Consider the following 19,128-nt stretch of genomic DNA (forward strand, 5'->3'; position numbering starts at 1 on the left):
AAATAATTAATAAGATAAAATTTCCAGAAAATAAAATAGTTTATTTTATAAAATATTTTATAACATTTTAATTTATAAACTATTTTATTAAATTAAATATCCATAAAATAAAATATCCATAAAATAAAATATTTTATTTTATAAAAATTATTTTATAAAATATTTTATTTTATGGATTCCTGCAGTCACGAAAGCTTCAAATCTATCTCGCTACATCTCTTTTAGGCGGAGGACCCATCCGGCAGCAGTGGCTTGAGCGAGCCGTTGCAAGGGCTGCACCTTTACGTCTCAGCTTTTGTTTTTTTACGCCAAAAAAAGAACAATCCGTCGCATCTTTTGTTTTCGTATGCAATAGATTGTTAACGCAATGATGTCACGCGGGTGAAACGTAACACCGCAATGACGTCAAACCGCTGCCAATGACGTCGCGTTCACGTTGGAGAGCCCTTGGGGGATGATGCGAACGCGACCCTACCCATTCAGGCAGGGATTTAATATTCACTCTGTCGCTGCTCCTCTAGCACAGAGACGGCGCTACAGCAGCAGCAGCAGCATCATCATCATATAGCATCGCCTCGTACTAATCCTCATCATATCGCATAGACGCTCCTGATGCAGACTCTTGCTTATACACAATAGCAATCGTCATTAATTAGTGGCATCATCATTGTATTCCTTTCATTTTGTGCGAATATATTTGTTGAGCCAGATATATATTTACAAAATAAAATCGTTACATAGGGCTCTATATTATCGGAAGAAGAAAAAATCGTAAAGGGTATCGAGAGATTTCATATATTTTTTTGAATACGTTTAGATTCTATTTTTATTTCAATTAATAAAAAATAATTTTGCTATAATTTTCCATTATCGCCAGTCGCTCGCGTGATATCGAGAGGTTATTTGATTTGTTGGCAAATAAACGTGGGGGCTGGGGTGGGTGGGGAAAAGGTCGCCTCGTATCTGCGACTCGTAGAGCTCTTCGAAATCACGCGCATCTCCCGACCCCAACGACGCACGGGGGGAGCCACGCGGACATCGGAGAGAGGCTGAGACAGCGGTGACATCCACGAGCGGAGAGGGCCAGACAGCCAGAAGCGTGAGACAAATCCAGGTGGAAGGTCGTCATCATGGATGCACTCATGAAGGGGTTTTCCATGGCCAAAGAAGGCATGGCCGCTGCGGCTGAGAAGACCAAGCAGAGCGTGAGCGACGCAGCTGAGAAAACGAAAGAGGGCGTCATGTATATGGGTGAGTGAGGCTGCCCCCCCCCCCAATCTCTTGTCCTGCCCTGCCCTCTTGTGTCCTGCCCTGCCATGGCTCCTCGTTGTTTAAGCTGCTGCCCCTTTGTACAAAATCGCAGCCGCATGAATAACCCCACCCCCCCTACCCCCCTTTTAATCCCACCACTCCCTGCCGATATTGACAGCTGCTTGACAATTCTCCCGTGCGCACACACCTTGCCCGGCCTGCGATGTGTTGCGTTGGCTGATGTACCTCCGTGCGCTGCGGTGAAGGGCTGTTGCCCGAAACGTCGACTCTATTATGTACGGCATTTCATTTGACGGCAGTTGTTCCGGATAAATGTTGCGTTTTTTTCAACGATGTGTTACGTTGGCTGATGTACCTCCGTGCGCTGCGGTGAAGGGCTGTTGCCCGAAACGTCGACTCTATTATGTACGGCATTTCATTTGACGGCAGTTGTTCCGGATAAATGTTGCGTTTTTTTCAACGATGTGTTACGTTGGCTGATGTACCTCCGTGCGCTGCGGTGAAGGGCTGTTGCCCGAAACGTCGACTCTATTATGTACGGCATTTCATTTGACGGCAGTTGTTCCGGATAAATGTTGCGTTTTAAAAATATATATATATTTAAATGTAAATAATACAAGCATATTGCAATGTGAAAAGCAGACATCTGTAAACATGGACGATCATTGATTGATCTAGTGATTTTAAATGTGTTCAATCGTAGCTTATAATTTGATACAGAACGCCGATATGTACATATACGTCCAGTGATCTATCAATCATGTCTAGTTAATGAATGTAATATACACAATTAGTAGACCATCGGAGCTTGGCTTAGAATTTCATAAAGAATATAGTGTGTACATTTATACGTGCATAGATTCAACTGCCTATGTATATGTGATAATGTATATGTCGTAGCGATTAATGGCATACACCATGTATATATGTGAATATGCATCCATTGACTTATCTAATAATGTATATAGTGTAGTGACTTATTCCATACATCACGCTTATATTGTATATCTGCGTCCAAGAGATTGAATACTATAACAGTAATAATAGTACAGTAGTAAGAATAATGATGCTCTCTATTTTCCTATAAATTATTCACTGATTCTCAAGGACTTTACAGCAGGGGCCTGGAATGAAACGTGAGACAAATTCGACGTTTTAATGAGTGTGCTACACACATTAGAGATGTACAGGGTGGCGGTCCGTATGTCATGTGACCTCCAATCAATTGACCCCTAACATTGTTTGTTTCCTTTGCGTAATCATTTCTACTTTGAAATAAAAAATCGTACAACAATTGTACGTTTTAGATAATTAAATGGGAGGGGAGGGGGTCACCAGACATCGGGACCATCCGGCATAAAATCACACGACGACACATACACACACACAGCCTTTCTCTCAATCCACTGCTGGATGAGGGCCAATCACCCTGATGGTAATCGTATGCCGATACATACAACGATGCATGGATTCGCAATTCTATTTTGGTCTTTGCAAGAGGCGATTTTTTGGTTTTCACAAAAGGTCATTTTGAGATATATTAATCTATTTTAGATCCTGTAATATCATTACTGGATGATTGATTATGAAAATTATGATTGCAACACTATCAATTAACCGGTTGCATCTTCATTTCACGTACGTGCGTGCGTGTGTGTGTTTCGAGTCAAAGCAACGTGTCTATATGAGTTATTGTTTAACACGAATCAGCCCAGCATAGACGACAGATGTTTGATCACCAATCCTAGCAAATGTCGATTTTTCGACAGACATATAGCATACACTGTGTGTGTGTGGGTTTGTTCCACGGGAATACCTCCCTGTGTCGCCTTTCGCGATCTGTGCGATGAAAGATTACATCTAACGATACAGTATATAACAAGGACTGCATCTAAATGAGTCGACGAGGTCGATGAGAAGACATCAATCCATCAGAGCCACAGTCGCCCCATGCATCATCATCAGTGGCAAGGACAAACAGAGGACATGCCTGGCCGATACCCAGCCAGCATCTACAACAGTAGCGCCAGCTATTGATAAAACAACAGCAGCAGCAGCAGCAAAATAAATTGCAGCAGCGATAGCTATAGCAACGATAGCCGCTATAACAACAGCAGCAATAGCAACAGCTATGTTAGTAGTAGCAGCCACTATGTCAACTACAGAAGATATGACAACAGCAGCAACATCAAAAGCTGCAACAATAGCTATAGAAAGGACATCCAATATAACAACAGCAGCAAGGCTATATTAGCAGCTACAGTAGTAGTAGCATCAGCTATTGCAACTATAGCAGATAAAACAACAGCAGCAGCAGCAGCAAAATCAATAACAACAGCTATAGTAGTAGCAGCAGCTATGGCAGCTACAGCTGATATAACAGCAGCAGCAGCAGCAACATCAATAACAGCAGCAATCGCAGCAGTTAGATCAACTATATAAGTGATAGCATATATAACAGTGCGCAGCAATAGCTTTAGAAACAACAGCATTATAAAACAACAGCAGCGGTGTCGGCAGCAATTATATAAGCAACAATAGCTATCGAAACGACAGCGGCTATAAACACGGGATGAAGAATATCTACAGCAGCAACAATAGCAGCATCAGGAGAGGCAACAGGTCTTGCAAACAGCAATGCCAGCAGAAGCAACCGCTATAGCAACAGAAGTAATAACAACAGCAAATATAACATCAGCAGCAGCTATAGCAAAACAAGCCACACTGGCAAAGGTAGAAGCTTTAGAAACGTCAGTAGAAGCAACAGCAGTAGAGCTATAGCATCAGAAAGCAGCTGCAGGAGTCGTATCAACATCAGCTATAGCAGCTACAATAGCATCAATAATAGTCAAGTCACTCGAGTTAAATAACACATGGGATCATGTTGATTTCTGCACTGAGAGATCGTATTCAACAAGTTCCTTCCTGGGGGTCTAGCCCTTTCTTCGATGTTACAGTACATAAGACTTCCTGATGATTTTTTAATAAAATTGTATTTTTTATTCATGACGTATTGTTTACCATAAAACAAATTACCGTTATTACCAATACCCCCAATGAAGCGCTCACATATTGCTCACAGGAAAGAAATGACGCTACTGTCAGGAACGCATCTCCATAAATACAACGGTATCATGACGCCTTTTAGCACTGATTCGGTTAGCGCTGCTCACTTCTCCAGGAACGCATCTCGATCGCTAAGCGAGGTCTGCCCGTACAGCGTTTTGAGATGCAATTCTAGGAATTGCGATATCATAAATAAGTAACCCACTGTACATTATTGTTGTTATTATTATACAGCCGTAGCATTGCCGTAGAAGCTACAGCAGTAACCAGAGGTGGGACAAAGTCATTGTTATGCAAGTCCAAGTCGAGTCGCAAGTCATCAAATTCATGACTCGAGTCTGACTCGAGTCCAAGTCACATGACTCGAGTCCACACCTCTGGCAGTAACAATAGCGACGGCTGCTGCTTTGTCAGCAATAGCAGCGGCAGCACCAGAATATGAATGCAGAGGGAATGCACTGCAATGGGCAATGCCTCTCACGCCTGTGACCCTTGGTGCGTGTCGAATGAGACGTGGCCGAGTGTGCGCTCAACGCCAGCGCCAACGCACCTTCAATAACATCACTGTATACGTTATACGTGAAGTATACGTCATGCGTTTTTAGACAATTGTTGGTCATATCCTATTTAAGTTTATTTCAATATTATTATGCAAAAATAATCACCATTATTAAATACTGTTACGTTCAGCCCTGCTGGATGAAGGCCATCGGTATAGCATGCCGATCATGCATTTGACCATACTTCACCACGCCGGATCAGTGCGGGTGGGTGAATGCGGGGAGGGTAGACATGGGACCATAGAAGTACAATACAACCACGTAATTGGCTGCATTGCTATCTGCTGACAAGGCAAGTAGCCCTGCGACAACCTGTAACAGCTGTTTTACCCATGGATGAACGGTGATGGGCCCTTTCATCTAGCTTTGGACTGAACAAGTGCATGTGAATTATGATTATTATGATTTACACATCCTGTAGATACGAGCCCAGTGTATATGTGAAGGTGTTATATGCTTTATGTACATATGCTGATCCATTCTATGCCAACCCAAAGAGGGGGTTGTGTGACCATACTTCACCACGCCGGTCAGTTGGAATGATGTTGATGTCTAGTGGACATCTGTGAAAAAACGCCATATAGTTCATCGGATTCCTGCAGTCTAAATAAAGATTCAGATTCTGTAAAGGTGAAGGGGGGGGGCTAGAACCGGTTCAAATATCACTCGCTACTGATGTTAGCCGTGGTCGGGAGTCCGACTCGGTTTGCTGGGCTCATCGTGCAGTGCGCTAACCACTGCGCCACCGCTCCACCCAACATCAACAGGATATGCTAATATTTATAGAAGTTAAAACCTGTAAATATCTGTCATTACTACAAATTGGGGTTTTAAAGTTAAATGACTGCGTGTGTGTGATTAGTGGGTGCGTGAGGGCGCTCTCCACGAGGCTACGATGGAGTCGAGATTCACGAATCAAAATGCAAACTCTGTAGTGAACGTAGCGGCCTCTAGCGGCTGCAGGGTTCAAGTGACCCCATTACATACAACAGGTACACATCGAGACTCACTCACGACCTCGTTTCACGAATTTAGCTATTGCCTGATAATTGAGGGCGCGTTGGAATTTTGATCTTACATGTTGGGGGCCGTCCATAAATGACGTCACGCACCTAGGGGGCGGGGTCAGTCAGACATTTGTGACGATGTGTGACGAGGGGGGGGGGGTTGAGAAATGTGACGTCACATCAAAATGCGCAACTTTAATTAAATACAGACAACACGTTCTACTTAATTAAATAGACTTTTTAAGAAATGATTTCTCCTACAACATCAGAGTGCAGCGCCACATTAAATACGCACTACAATGACTATAGTTTAAAGCGATTTGAAGCATATTTTTGGGGGGAGGGAGGGGGCAGAGCTTTGTGACGTCATATTGAGAGGGGGGGCTGACTTTTTGTGACGCCGTGTGACTAGGGTTGGGGGGGGGCTTAAAAATCGTCCAAAATCAAGTGACGTCATTTATGGACGGCCCCTTATTGAGAATGGCCGTGTCGCCAACAGCCACCGACACAGTCTGTTCGGGCTATCGGGAGGGAGTCGTTCTCCCTGCTCCTGATGGAACTTGTCTCGTGTTGCGGCTACTGCTGCGTCCGCAGTGATGTGCACACGGACAAATAACAACAACAACAACAACCTCAACACGACTGCGTAGCCGCACGCGGTTCTTTGGCTGCCCCCTTGCGGGCAGCCGTTTACAACAAAAACAATCGTAAAACATCATTTTACGTCAAGATAATTTATTAAAATATGCCAGGGAATGGGTCACTGTGCAATGTCTTGGTGACGATAAAATGTACAACGAACTGTTGTTGCGGGGGGACTAGATATACGCAGTTTATTACATAAACTATTTTGTTTAAGTCAGAATTTGTTTGTCTGTCTGCTGTGTCCCTGCTGCTGTTGTGTCTGTGTACAAGTGGCTCGGCGTGTTATGCAGCTCTCAAACTGTTTCGGTAAAAGACAAAAACGTAAACAATTACTCTTCTGCTTCTTTGCAAAGGTTGCCGACCCCTGGTCAATAACAATGCCGTGGTCTTGAAAGGAAAACAGACAAACAAATATAACAGGGAAATAATAAAATAGCAAAAATAAAACATAATAAAATCTAAAATAAAAAATATTTTTTTTCCTTCTACGTGACTTTGCCGAAAGAACCAAGAAGATGAATCCCTGCAGTCACGAAAGCTTTAAATCGAAATATAACATGTGATGTTTCTGGAAATGACTGCAAAGCACGTACACATGCCACGCAGACAGGAGACACGGGTTCGAGGCTGCACTTGTTTTCGCCATGGTGATTCGTGAGATTTAGATTTGAAACATGTTTTCTGGTTACCAGTCTTTAAATCAACGAGCAGTGTTTCCCATTGATGACCAGATTTTTCTTTCGTCTCATATTCCTACTTTGTGTACGAGAGATTGAATTGTTACTAAGACATGTGGCTTAAAGTTAACATTTTACAACTGCTAACCCAGCAGTATTTTTTTAACAAGACTAACTGCTGATGAGATCCAAAACACATTCCTGCGGAGGGAGCTGGTAGGAACGTTGGGTTGCTCGGTCAATGGCCAGGGTCAACGGCGGCGTGGTGTATTCCGCAAATATGCCCGACTGTGAGGGCGGGCACAAGCCGGCGTGAGTAGGTTAAACGTTGAGTTTTATAAGGGCACCACGGGGTGACCAGCCCCACCCCACCCAGCCCCACCCATCCCACCCCCCACCCAGCCCCACCCTCCCCTCCCCACCCAGCCCCTCCCCACCCTCCCTTCCCCACCCAGCCCCTCCCTCCCCACCCAGCCCCTCCCTGCACGACGGACGGACCGACACAATAATTCCCTGTGGGCTGGTGTAACCTGGCGGTTCCTACCAGTAATAAGGAAAACCAGTCCAGAGTTTGGTGGCTTAAATGCCGATTCATTATATCAGTCTGGAGAGCCGATAGGTTGATGGACGAGACACAATATGTTTGACTATGTGGATGAAGCAGTTATTCTCGTAGATGAGGGGTACTGTTTTATTTTCATCATGACCAAGGGAAATGTTATTCGCGTATTGTTCCATCTATTGATTGAATGATTCAAATCAAGATTGAATTAGACTGTTACCTTCTTGAAGAATGTCGTCGTCACCCTCTACAATTGTTGAAATCTCAACACATTCGTCAAAAAACACAGTGGCCTTAAAAGGAGATCTATAAATTTCGATTTAAAGCTTTCGTGACTGCAGGGATTCATCTTCTTGGTTCTTTCGGTAAAGTCACATAGAATGGAAATAATAAAATAATAAAAAGTAAAAATAATATGCTTTATTTTATTTATTATTTTTATTATTTTATTCTTTCCATTCTACGTGACTTTACCGAAATAACCAAGAAGAGATCTATGAATATAATAGGCGACGTTTCGGGCAATGACTATTCCACAGCACACAGCAGAGTTCGCAGAGAGATCGAGGGGATACAAGTTGGAGATTTCAGTTACACTGCAGGACCTGAAAAACATTTATAATGTCAAACAGTGGTTCGTGACCTTTTGCTTCAGCCTGCAACGCCTCTGGTTCTCAATCGCAATATTTTTTTATAATGTTAATAAACACGTCGGGGTTTGCTGAAACAAAGTAATCGCACCATTGGAACCTCATTTGCCAGTAAAAATATGATAATAGTTTTTTTACCCTTCTATCTGGCAACAAAACTGACACCTTTTTTTTTTTACAAAAAACATAACTCTGATAATGTGCACATTATCAGAGTTATGGTTTTTTTTGTTTGCATTATGACTGCAGGTATTGTGGTCTATGTAAACATGACTTGTAAAAAAAAAGTGTCAATTTTGTTGCCAGATAGAAGGGTAAAAAACCAATTATCAAAGTAATCGTATTTACGCATCCATGCATAATTTGTGTTTTCGATTATTCACCTTCTATAAATCATTTGGTCGTGTCTCGCACCCCCCCCCCCCCCCAGAAAGGGCATCTCGCGCCCCCAGGGAGTTGCACCCCAGGATAAGAGCCACTGATCTAAAACAACATTGATGCATACTCTTAAGCTTTTTCGGTAAAGTCACGTAGGTAAAAAATAAAAATAAAATTAATAGAAGTAATAATAGGAATGATTATTATTATATGCAAATTATTTTGTCAAGGCGCTCTTCCCCTTCCAACCCAGCTTAAATATATGCTCCAAGCGTGGTGGTGTTTCATTCAGACGCTGTCTCCTCGACAAACCTGGTCTTCACCTGAGGACGGCTGCTTGCGTTGTGGCCGAAACGTCGTGAGAATTATTTTATTATGTTTTATTTTTATTATTTTATTATTTCCCTTCTACGTGACTTTACCGAAAGAACCAAGAAGATGAATCCCTGCAGTCACGAAAGCTTTAAATCGAAAAATTATTATTTTATTTTATGATTTTAAATAAAAATTATTTTATTTCTATTATTACTTCTATTAATTTTATTCATATTTTTTACCTACGTGACTTTACCGAAAAAGCCTAAAAGTATGAATCCTTGCAGTCACGAAAGCTTCAAATCTAGAATTAACGCTGATGCAATGGTCGGACATTCGCGAACGTCACGACTGCCGAACTATGTCCAGGTGAAAAGGGGGGAGCATGGCAGGTTCCAAGCCCCGCCCACACGGAATGAAGGGGCGGGGCTGTGAGCGAGCCGAGTGACGCTGCAAGGGGAATTGTGTTAATAAATAAATATAATTGTTGTTATTATTCCATTTATAGCGCGGCTTGTCCCCAAGGATCTCAAAGCGCTGTACAGGACACAGCAGCAGCAGACACTCATACCGTGTCAACCCACATGGTTTACTCCGTATTCTCGTACAGGGAAATTTAGTTTTCAGGGCCGTACGGCGTACAGCCGTTTCAATGCGGGGAATATAAAATGTCTATTTGTTTGTGTTTCTCCCTTGTGATGGGACTTTGTAGGGTGAACGTTGAGATTTATAATGGCCAATAAGGTCTGAATTGGTCTGTAATAAGATAGGGCACTGATAAGGGGTTTGACAGGTATGGTCACAACTCAGCATGCATTTTAAAAATATTATACTCCATTCACTAAATGAACTAAACGTTCAATAAGTGGAATTGTGTTGCAATATTTTCAATTCCTGCGCGTTGTTTGTTGCCACTGATTTTGTGTTTCGCTTGGTGGCCCCTTGCTAATGAGACTTCTCCTGGTCCGACACGTCCCCCCGTTCTGCAGGAAAACCTCACTTGATACAGCAAATATGGCTGTGACGGTCCCACCTGATGACGGAGACTTGTGTTGCCTCCGAAACGTCGTGATTTTTATTATTTTATTTTTTATTAATTTTAATTTAATTTTTTTACCTACGTGACTTTACCGAAAACCTCCCTCAACCATTCACCCACCCACCCAGCAATCTCACTCGCTCGCCCATTCGCTCACACACTCAATTCATCCACTCACTCGGTCGCTAAGGTCACTCGCTCGCCTAGGGGCCGTTCATAAATGACGTCACGCACCTGGGGGGGGGGGTGGGGGTCAGACATTTGTGACGATGTGCGACGAGGAAGGGGGGGGTTTGAGAAATGTGACGTCACATCAAAATGCGCAACTTTTAATAAATATAGACAACACGTTCTACTTAATTAAATATACTTTTAAATAGATGTTTTCTCATATAACATCAGAGTGCAGCGGCACCTTAAATAGGCACTACAATGACAATAGTTTAAAGCGATTTGAAGCATGGTTTTTTTTTTGGGGGGGACAGAGCTTTGTGACGTCATATTTGAGGAGGGGTCTGACTTTTTGTGACGCCGTGTGACGAGGGGGGGGGGGTCAAAAATCATCCAGAATCGCGTGACGTCATTTATGGATGGCCTCCTACTCATTCACTCGTTCGCTCTCGCCACTGAGACTCATCCTGGTCTCTCGAGATCTCGCCGGGTGAAACAAAATCAACGTGAACCTTGACCTTGGATGAAATCACCGGGTGAAACTTGGGCCCTAATCCACCGCCCACCCCGTCTCCTCTCCTCCTCCCACCATCCACCCCTCCGACGATGCTGTTAATGCCCCATTAATAATCCCTGCCCCGCCTGACACTGATCGTGTCACCTTCACGCACGACCTTGTGTGTACACGTGTTTGTGAGTCGGTGTGTGCTCGCTAAACAGCACTTGCCCCAATATTCTGTTAAGACTATACGGGGGATCTTTGTCTTTGTGTGTGGTTGGGAGTGGGGAGCGGTAGTGTAGCGGTGAACGCGCTGCGCTACGAACCCGGCGGAACCGAGTTCGATTCCCGCTCACCGCCACCAACACCAGTGATGATTATCTAAACTGGTCCTGGGCCTCCCCTAGGTCGTCTCAGCCTCAAATTAGTTCCTGGTGTGGTATGTAAACATCGCTACTAGGGAGACAAAGGCGGTCAGGCGTAGTACTGGCCACCCACCCCCTCTTGTACCATGCCGGCCTTAATAGGTGCTCGCTAACAGCACTTTCCCCCAACAATTTGTAAAGACTATACGGGGGATCTGTCGAGAACCAGTTCAGAGTCACTCGCCACTGATGTGAACAGTGGCCTGCAATTACATTCAGGTGGTTGGGTTCACAGGGCATTGCGCTAACCATTGCCCCCACCGCTCCTCCTAGTGGTGGAAATACATTTGCACAAATTGTCATTGGTGAAGAAGAATAATTCATCGCCGGCTTCACGGCGCGATACACGCGCTGTGTCACGTGGAGGTCGGATGTTAGCGTTTGTTGTGCCAAGGCGACCTTAGGAATCCAATTAATATCCATGGCAACGCTTCCTTGGTCTAATAATAATCTCTCATTTCCCTCCCCTTCCACCCCGCAATCCACACAGGCACCAAGACTAAAGAGAGTGTGGCTACAGGTAAGACGCCAGCTCCACCACCACCAGCATCATCCTCATCATTACCTCCACCACTGCCACCACAGTCATCCACCACCACCGCCGCCACCATAAACCACCACCACCACTGCCGCCAGCATGATCACGTCCACCTACACCACCGTCAGCATTAACCACTAACATTAACCATAACTCAGTTCTTAAAATTAACCCCGTTAATTACCATTAACCTCTATAATGTCTAACATTAGCCTTCACCCCTATCTCACCACCCCTATCTCGAATGCCACCCCTATCTCTAACGCCACCCCTAACCCCTATCTCTAACACCACCCCTATCTCGAATGCCACCCCTATCTCTAACACTACCCTTAACCCCTATCTCTAACACTACCCCTATCTCTAATGCCACCCCTATCTCTAACACTACCCTTAACCCCTATCTCTAACACTACCCCTATCTCTAACGCCACCCCTATCTCTAACACTACCCTTAACCCCTATCTCTAACGCCACCCCTATCTCTAACACCACCCCTAACCCCTATCTCTGACACTGCCCCTGGCCCAGTGGCGGAGAAGACAAAGGAGGCGGGCGGCGCGGTGGTGTCGGGCGTGACGAGCGTCGCCCACAAGACCGTGGAGGGAGCCGAGAACATGGCCGCCGCCACGGGCCTAGTCAAGAAGGGAGAGCCTGGGGCCAAGGTACTAAACTACACTATTTTTATTTTACCAGGTAAGGCCCACTGAGCTATGTAGCTCTCATTCAGAAGTCACCTGGCCACAAATGATAGCTCAACGAAGTGGCTTATCGTGTGGACATTTATAGTAGCCAAATACTCTATGTCGATTATAAATGTGGAAAAACCAGAGGACCCGGAGAAAAACCCACGCAACCACGGGGAGAAACACACCGCAAACTCAAAATATACAGCAGCAGGCATCAGGGTCGGTATCGGACCCACGACCTCCTGTATAGCAGGCGAGGTAGTTAACATCTCCTAGCCACCATGCGCCACGGGGGGCCTACTGGTCACTTTAGCCTGAGTCGGCCTAGGCGAGGAGCAGCTCCCGACGGTTGCCGCCGGTGTGGTGTGTCACAGGCCGGTGTCACGCACGGTACAAAAGGCAAAGTTACCCTGTGTAGACGACATAGACCATGAGGGCAAGTGCTGTTAGCAAGCACCTGTTAAAGGTGGCATAGCACTTGAGAGGGTGGCGTGGTGCCATGTCCTCACCTAACCCCAACTAATCTAAACATGGCCCTTACACAATCAATACCAACAGCCGCCATTCGCCTCTAAGTGTCAGTGATGTCACCATGGTGCCTGTGCCAGGCCAGATGCACTTTGAGGCCACGTGAAGCGTCGAAGGCTCGCTTACAGGAGCTCCCCGGACAGACCCAGCTTCACACAACATATGTAGTGACTGACTCAGAGACATTAAGAGTAGGAGGCACTCTGTTTATTAAACGGCTTTAACAGTCAACACTTGGTAACTACGGCTCCCAGCCAGGAGAGCTGGTCGACTACCTGACTGGCGACGTGGAGACAGCCCCCAGGTCCCCTCCCGGGGCCCCTCTTATACTGTCAGCGTGGCCTGCTGGCTCCGCCCCCGGCCACACCCCCGGCCATGCCCCCCTTCTGGAACCTACTAGCGGGTTCTCGATGTGCTCCTTCCGTGACCTTTCCTCTACATCCCTCTCTGGTCGATCACGTGACCTGCTGCCAGTCAGGGCTGCTGTAAGGGGCCATCAATTTAGTAGGTATGCAAAAATCTGTCAAAACTTGACTCCTCCCGCCTCTCCCTGTACGCACGTGGACTTTTTACCCCCCCCCCCCCCACCTGCGTACGTACGCTTGATGCACCCCCCGAATCCTCTAGCATGGCCGATATTTAATCCACGCAGAAACGATCAAGGATTAATAATATTAACGTGTTTAAGCAAACAGATAGTCCACCGCCGGACTATCTAACTCATTTGAAGGCCAATGTAGACAAATTATTGTCGAGGCTTAACCCCTCCCCCCCGTTTCCTATGTGTACATTGTCAGTAGACCCCCCATACGCAAGCGTACGCATTTGGATTAACCCCCCCTCCCCCCTCCATGCGTACGTACTAAATGGATGGCCCCTAAGCTGTAGATCCCCTTCCCTGCCAGCAGTCAGCGCTATGCTGCTCCGTGACTGATTCGATGTCACTACCAATATATATAACCAGCTCAGCACTGGCCCTACCAATATCTGGCTTATATTGGCCTAATGATGTCTATGACATAATAATGATAGTTATAATTGATTAATGATGGATATATAGATATATCGATGCTATGCTTGGATGGATAAATTGTGCTGATGTTGATAGCTGAATGGATGTATGAACACGTCAACGGATAGATCGTTGATGATGTTGACGATGACATCGATGATGATGATGATGTTTACCGGGCAGCGCATGCCTGTAATCCTCCAGCACTGGAGGTAGCGAGGGATGGTGAATCGCATACATGTTGTTTTAGTTTGTTATATGTATGAATGTCGAATTTATTTCACACCTTCTTGGTTGTTTCGGTAAAGTCACGTAGAAGGGAAATAATAAAATAAAAAAATAAAACTTAATAAAATAATATAATAATATTATTTCATTTTTATTACTTTAAAGCTTTCGTGACTGCAGGGATTCATCTTCTTGGTTCTTTCGATAAAGTCACGTAGAAGGGAAATAATAAAATAATAAAAATTTAACATAACAAAATAATATAATAATATTATTTCATTTTTATTACTTTATTATTTCCCTTCTACGTGACTTTACCGAAAGAACCAAGAAGATGAATCCCTGCAGTCATGAAAGCTTTAAATCGAACTTATTTCACACCGTACGTAGCCGTGATAATCGGAGGTGCCAACCGTGCTAATCACACCTCCGATTAGCGCGGTTCGCTACGTACGGTGCGAAAGAAATTCAAGGTACTTACATACGAAGCTCCCTTCACGTGGACATCGAAGAGGTGGCATACCCTAGCCCACCAGGAGAGTACGGTGCTGCAAATGTGGACTCCACACCTGTTCCAAGTGTAGGGATCGAGCGTTGCCTCATCGCACGCGTGGGTTTTCTCCGGTACCGCTCCCATTCCCTCCCACATGTAAACACTCGTCAGTTGGCCGATAACGCTTCAATAGAGGGCTGCAGAACTTGGGCAATTGTTGGTAGTGCCGGCTCACCGCCTGGATGCGTGCTGCTGCTGCCTTCCCCCTCGTCTGTGGTTCCTCCTCCTGGCAGAGGTCGCAACCGGGTACCCGATACCCGTACCCTACCCGATACCCGGCTACCCGTCCCCGGCCGGGTACGGGTACCCGTTTGCGACCCTGGTGCGGCCGGGTACGGGTACGGGTAGGCCGTGAGTCACTGGCGAGTAACTGTTTGTCACTCATTTCCCAACGTCTTGTCTCTTCTCACAATTCAAGTGCCTAGAATCAACCCACCCGCGCCTGCAACATGGCTTCATCCCAGAGGTCGCAATCAGGTACCCGATACCCGTACCCGTTTGCGACCTTGGTGCGGCCGGGTACGGGTAAGGAATCAAAACCCGTTTGCGACCTCTGCCTCCTGGCACCCCTCAGTCATCCTCTCTCTCTCACTCTACGAAAGCGAGCGTCACGAGTGGACATTCTTCTGCTAATTCTCACAACGGTGATGTGTCCCCGCAGCCCGAGGGCATGCCTGAAGGTCACATGGAGGGCATGAGCAGCCCAGAGGTGGAGGCCGCGCACGAGTACACGGAGGAGAACCAGTACGACTACGGCGAGGTGAGACGACGGGCAGTGCGGTGAAGTACGGTCAAATAACCCGACGACGACCCAACCCGTGCAGGCGTGGTGGGGATACCCCCTCATCCAGCAGTAGAATGGCAATTGATGCGCTGCAGATGTACATTACAGGTAAACATGGCATGGTTAAATGAACGTTCTAATTGGAGGCCTGAGCACGGATGTTGCACGGTGAATAAAGTAATAGCTAACGTGTGGTAATTAGGCTCATTAAGTTCCGCTTTATCTCCACGTCTCATCAGATGTCTTCCTGTGACCTCGTGCACCTCCCAACGTCTCCACCACCTGTTCCCCCCCCCCCACTTCTTCCCAATCATCTTGCCCAATCTCCCCATCCCACCACGTAGCTCCGGGCACTTAATTGTTTAAATTTACCTTGTCAGTGGCCACGACTCGCAATTGTCACGCGCGTGGAATCACGGCACGTGTATTCATCAATTATGTATGAACTCGATTCTTGGAGCATTACGGATCCCTGGATGGAGGAATTTACCGACCTGTCCCTACAGCTCAGAATCATAATCTCTATTTAGACTGCAGGAGAAATCCGATGAGCTGTGAAGCCCTTTTTCCACAGATGTCCAGCATTTTTCCAACAGTAAATTCGACACGGCGAAGATAGGCCCCTGAACGATTATTGGGTAATGCTGGTATGTGACTACGCGCTTTGAAAAGAGGGCCATTGCACCGAAACGTCACCGATTATATTATCGCAGCGTGATTGACGAATGTGTGGAGATTGCCTATCTACGCATCGATGTATTGAGATCAATTCTCGCGCTCACGCCGCGTGCATCCAACTGTGCCCCGTGAGAATGGATCACTCCAAACGCATGCCGATTGCATTCAAGGGTTAATGTTGCATTTAGGCTAATGAAGTGAACAAAACTCTACAAAGCGAGTGAAGTCATGTTTAACATAATACAGTACAGTAGTCTCATATATTTACTTTGAGAATGCTTCAATACATGGCTTTTACACAGTTAGAGCACCAGACACACAAGACAAGCAAGTTGTTCAATAATACACGTGTATGTCGATGTTATATTGTGTATGTGAGTGGTCGTCAGCCCACGTAGCCATATTACCATGTGGCAGCCTCCATTACGTGCAGGGCAAATACCCGGCCATGTCAACCGCGTCTGGAGCATCCGAAGCTGCAGCGAGCTGGCCCAATCGTCATGATCCCGGCCAACACGTGGCTACAGTGACGTGGAGTACATGGACTCCTCCACTTACGAACATTCGACTTACAAACTTTCAGAGATACAAACGAACCGGTCCGTATGTCCAGTTGCCTGTTTGGACCGAGAGTCGTAAGTTCAACTGCCGCGCAATAGATTGTGGTGGTGACATCTACATCTGCAGAACGTGAAGAACCAGTGGCATCTACATCTGCAGAACATGAAGAACCAGTGGCATCTACATCTGCAGAACATGAAGAACCAGTGGCATCTACATCTGCAGAAAGTGAAGAAGCAGTGGCATCTAAATGTACAGGGGGTTATACAACTTGTAAAGCCATTCCCCGTGATTAGTGTACATGCCGTAAAACGTGTTTGGAATCGGCAGGAGTAAAGTTTGACTTACGAACAAATCGACTTCCGAACAGACCTCTGGAACCGAACACGTTTGTAAGTAGAGGAGTCCCTGCAGTGGGAAAGGTTGGGCAGATGAAAAATGTTGATACCCCGACTGATGCTCCTGCTGTTGTGGAGTGACTCATGCAGCCAGCTATGGCTGCAGAGTTTGGTAGTACATGTTGTTTACGTCGTTTATTGTGAAAATTTGGTCACAGTTCCTATGATCACTGTTTCATTGCTTTTATGGCTTTATTTTGGTGATTTTTGAAAAGTTTTTCGATTTGGCCATGTTTGTTTGTTGTAGTACAGAGTTAGACTGATGGCCTTAATCTAAGTTGTCTTGTGGTTGTTGTTGTTGTTTGACTTGCATCCCACTGGGATTTTTTGCACACAGTGTTGGTGTACGGTGCTTTTTCTGCAATATTTTGCTGTCTTTTCTTGGATTTTCTGTTTGCACATAGTCACTTTAAGATGTTTTCTTGTTCATGTTTTTGTTTTCTGTTTGTTGCGGTTGCACCCGATTCAAGAGCCGAATGGCTCACAGGGCTATACCAAATAAATGAACTTGAATGAACTTGAAACTTGAGACGAGTGGGTGGGGCCTATGCACAGTGGGTGGAGCTAGCGGTAGAGTGGGCGGGAATATGTAAAAGTGGGCGTGATTGACAACAGCTGGAGTGGCTGCCAGCTCAGCCATGCGTGCCGGTTGAGCCGCCCAGAAAACGGAGAGCTTCAAGTGGAGTGCGAGGCGGTATAGGGGCCGTCCATAAATGACGTCACGCACCTGGAGGGGGGGGGGTCAGACATTTGTGACGATGTGTGACGAGGGGGGGAGGTGAGAAATGTGACGTCACATCAAAATGCGCAACTTTAAATAAATATAGACAACACGTTCTACTTAATTAAATAGACTTTTTAATACATGTTTTCTCCTACAACATCAGAGTGCAGCGCCACATTAAATACGCACTACAATGACAATAGTTTAAAGCGATTTGAAGCATGTTTTATATTTTTTGGGTTGGGAGGGGGGGCAGAGCTTTGTGACGTCATATTTGAGGGGGGGTCTGACTTTTTGTGACGCCATGTGACGAAGGGGGGGGGGGGGTCAAAAATCGTTCTAAATCGCGTAACGTCATTTATGGACGGCCCCATAGTGGAGAGCCGAGCAGTGGCAGCCCTAGGCCAGCGGTGGAAATTCCACGTTCCTATGCCAATGACGATGATGCTACTGCTGCTGGTGATGCTGCTGCTGCTGCTGCTACTGCTAAGATGTCGTCTCCTCTCTGTGTTCTCCCGCAGGATACCGAGCAGTCTGGAGGCATGGAATGACCGCTGAACATCCGGACCCCCCCCCCCCGATCCCTTGATCCCCATCGCTGCCCCTGCCTGCCCTCCTCTCTTCCAACGTCGCCCCCCCCCAACTCACCCCCCCCCCCCCAATGCTTCCCACGATAACCGCTGCTCCGACAGAGGAGCGACCGACAGAAGAAGAGCGACGACGCGTCGGAACGAGGATCAACAAAAAAACGAATCGGGGAAACGACGACAAAAAAAAACCTTGAATGGAAAAAAAAAACATTCAATTGTGAACAAAAAAAATGATTCCACTGAGTAACTTCCACATTCATAGTGCGTGTCGTGGACGTGAGATGTTGTGATGTCTCCTCCATGTGAGTCATGTGTGTGATCGTGTTTGCACGTACGTGTGTGTGTGTGCCACGTGTGTGTGCCACGTGTGTGTTTGTGCCACGCGTGTGCGTGCGTGTGGATCAAAGTGGTGTATGTTCTGAGACTCTCTCTGTCCATTGGGCTGGGGTAACCGAGGTCGTGGGTTAAGGGGGCGCAGTTTGCCTCCCGTAACCTTCGAACAGTTGGGGGAGGGGGATACATCTGAGCCCTCCTCCATCACCGTATTCTCCACATTATAAAACGACCCGGCGAAAAAGA

At 46.0% G+C, this 19,128-nt stretch overlaps 1 protein-coding gene across 1 annotated transcript; it reads left to right on the forward strand.

Annotated features, from left to right (window-relative positions):
• Nucleotides 1-502: 502 nt before the first annotated feature.
• LOC144732120 (uncharacterized) lies at nucleotides 503-18,757 on the forward strand. Its single transcript, XM_078613411.1, has 5 exons — nucleotides 503-1,251; nucleotides 11,757-11,786; nucleotides 12,336-12,469; nucleotides 15,476-15,574; nucleotides 18,481-18,757. The coding sequence occupies exons 1-5, from the start codon at nucleotides 1,131-1,133 to the stop codon at nucleotides 18,508-18,510; spliced, it is 414 nt and encodes a 137-aa protein (XP_078469537.1). The 5' UTR covers nucleotides 503-1,130; the 3' UTR covers nucleotides 18,511-18,757.
• Nucleotides 18,758-19,128: the final 371 nt, after the last annotated feature.

This window comes from Lampetra planeri, chromosome 41 (assembly GCF_965212315.1).
Source record: "Lampetra planeri chromosome 41, kcLamPlan1.2.h2, whole genome shotgun sequence".
In the NCBI taxonomy this organism is placed as follows: domain Eukaryota; kingdom Metazoa; phylum Chordata; class Hyperoartia; order Petromyzontiformes; family Petromyzontidae; genus Lampetra; species Lampetra planeri.

What these genes read in the sequence shown, in the direction of transcription:
- LOC144732120 (XM_078613411.1), top strand. Translation starts at nt 1,131, where the DNA reads ATGGATGCACTCATGAAGGGGTTTTCCATGGCCAAAGAAGGCATGGCC. An exon ending in AGAGGGCGTCATGTATATGG is followed by an intron (nt 1,252 to 11,756) that starts GTGAGTGAGGCT and finishes CAATCCACACAG; the next exon opens with GCACCAAGACTAAAGAGAGT. An exon ending in AGGGAGAGCCTGGGGCCAAG is followed by an intron (nt 12,470 to 15,475) that starts GTACTAAACTAC and finishes GTGTCCCCGCAG; the next exon opens with CCCGAGGGCATGCCTGAAGG.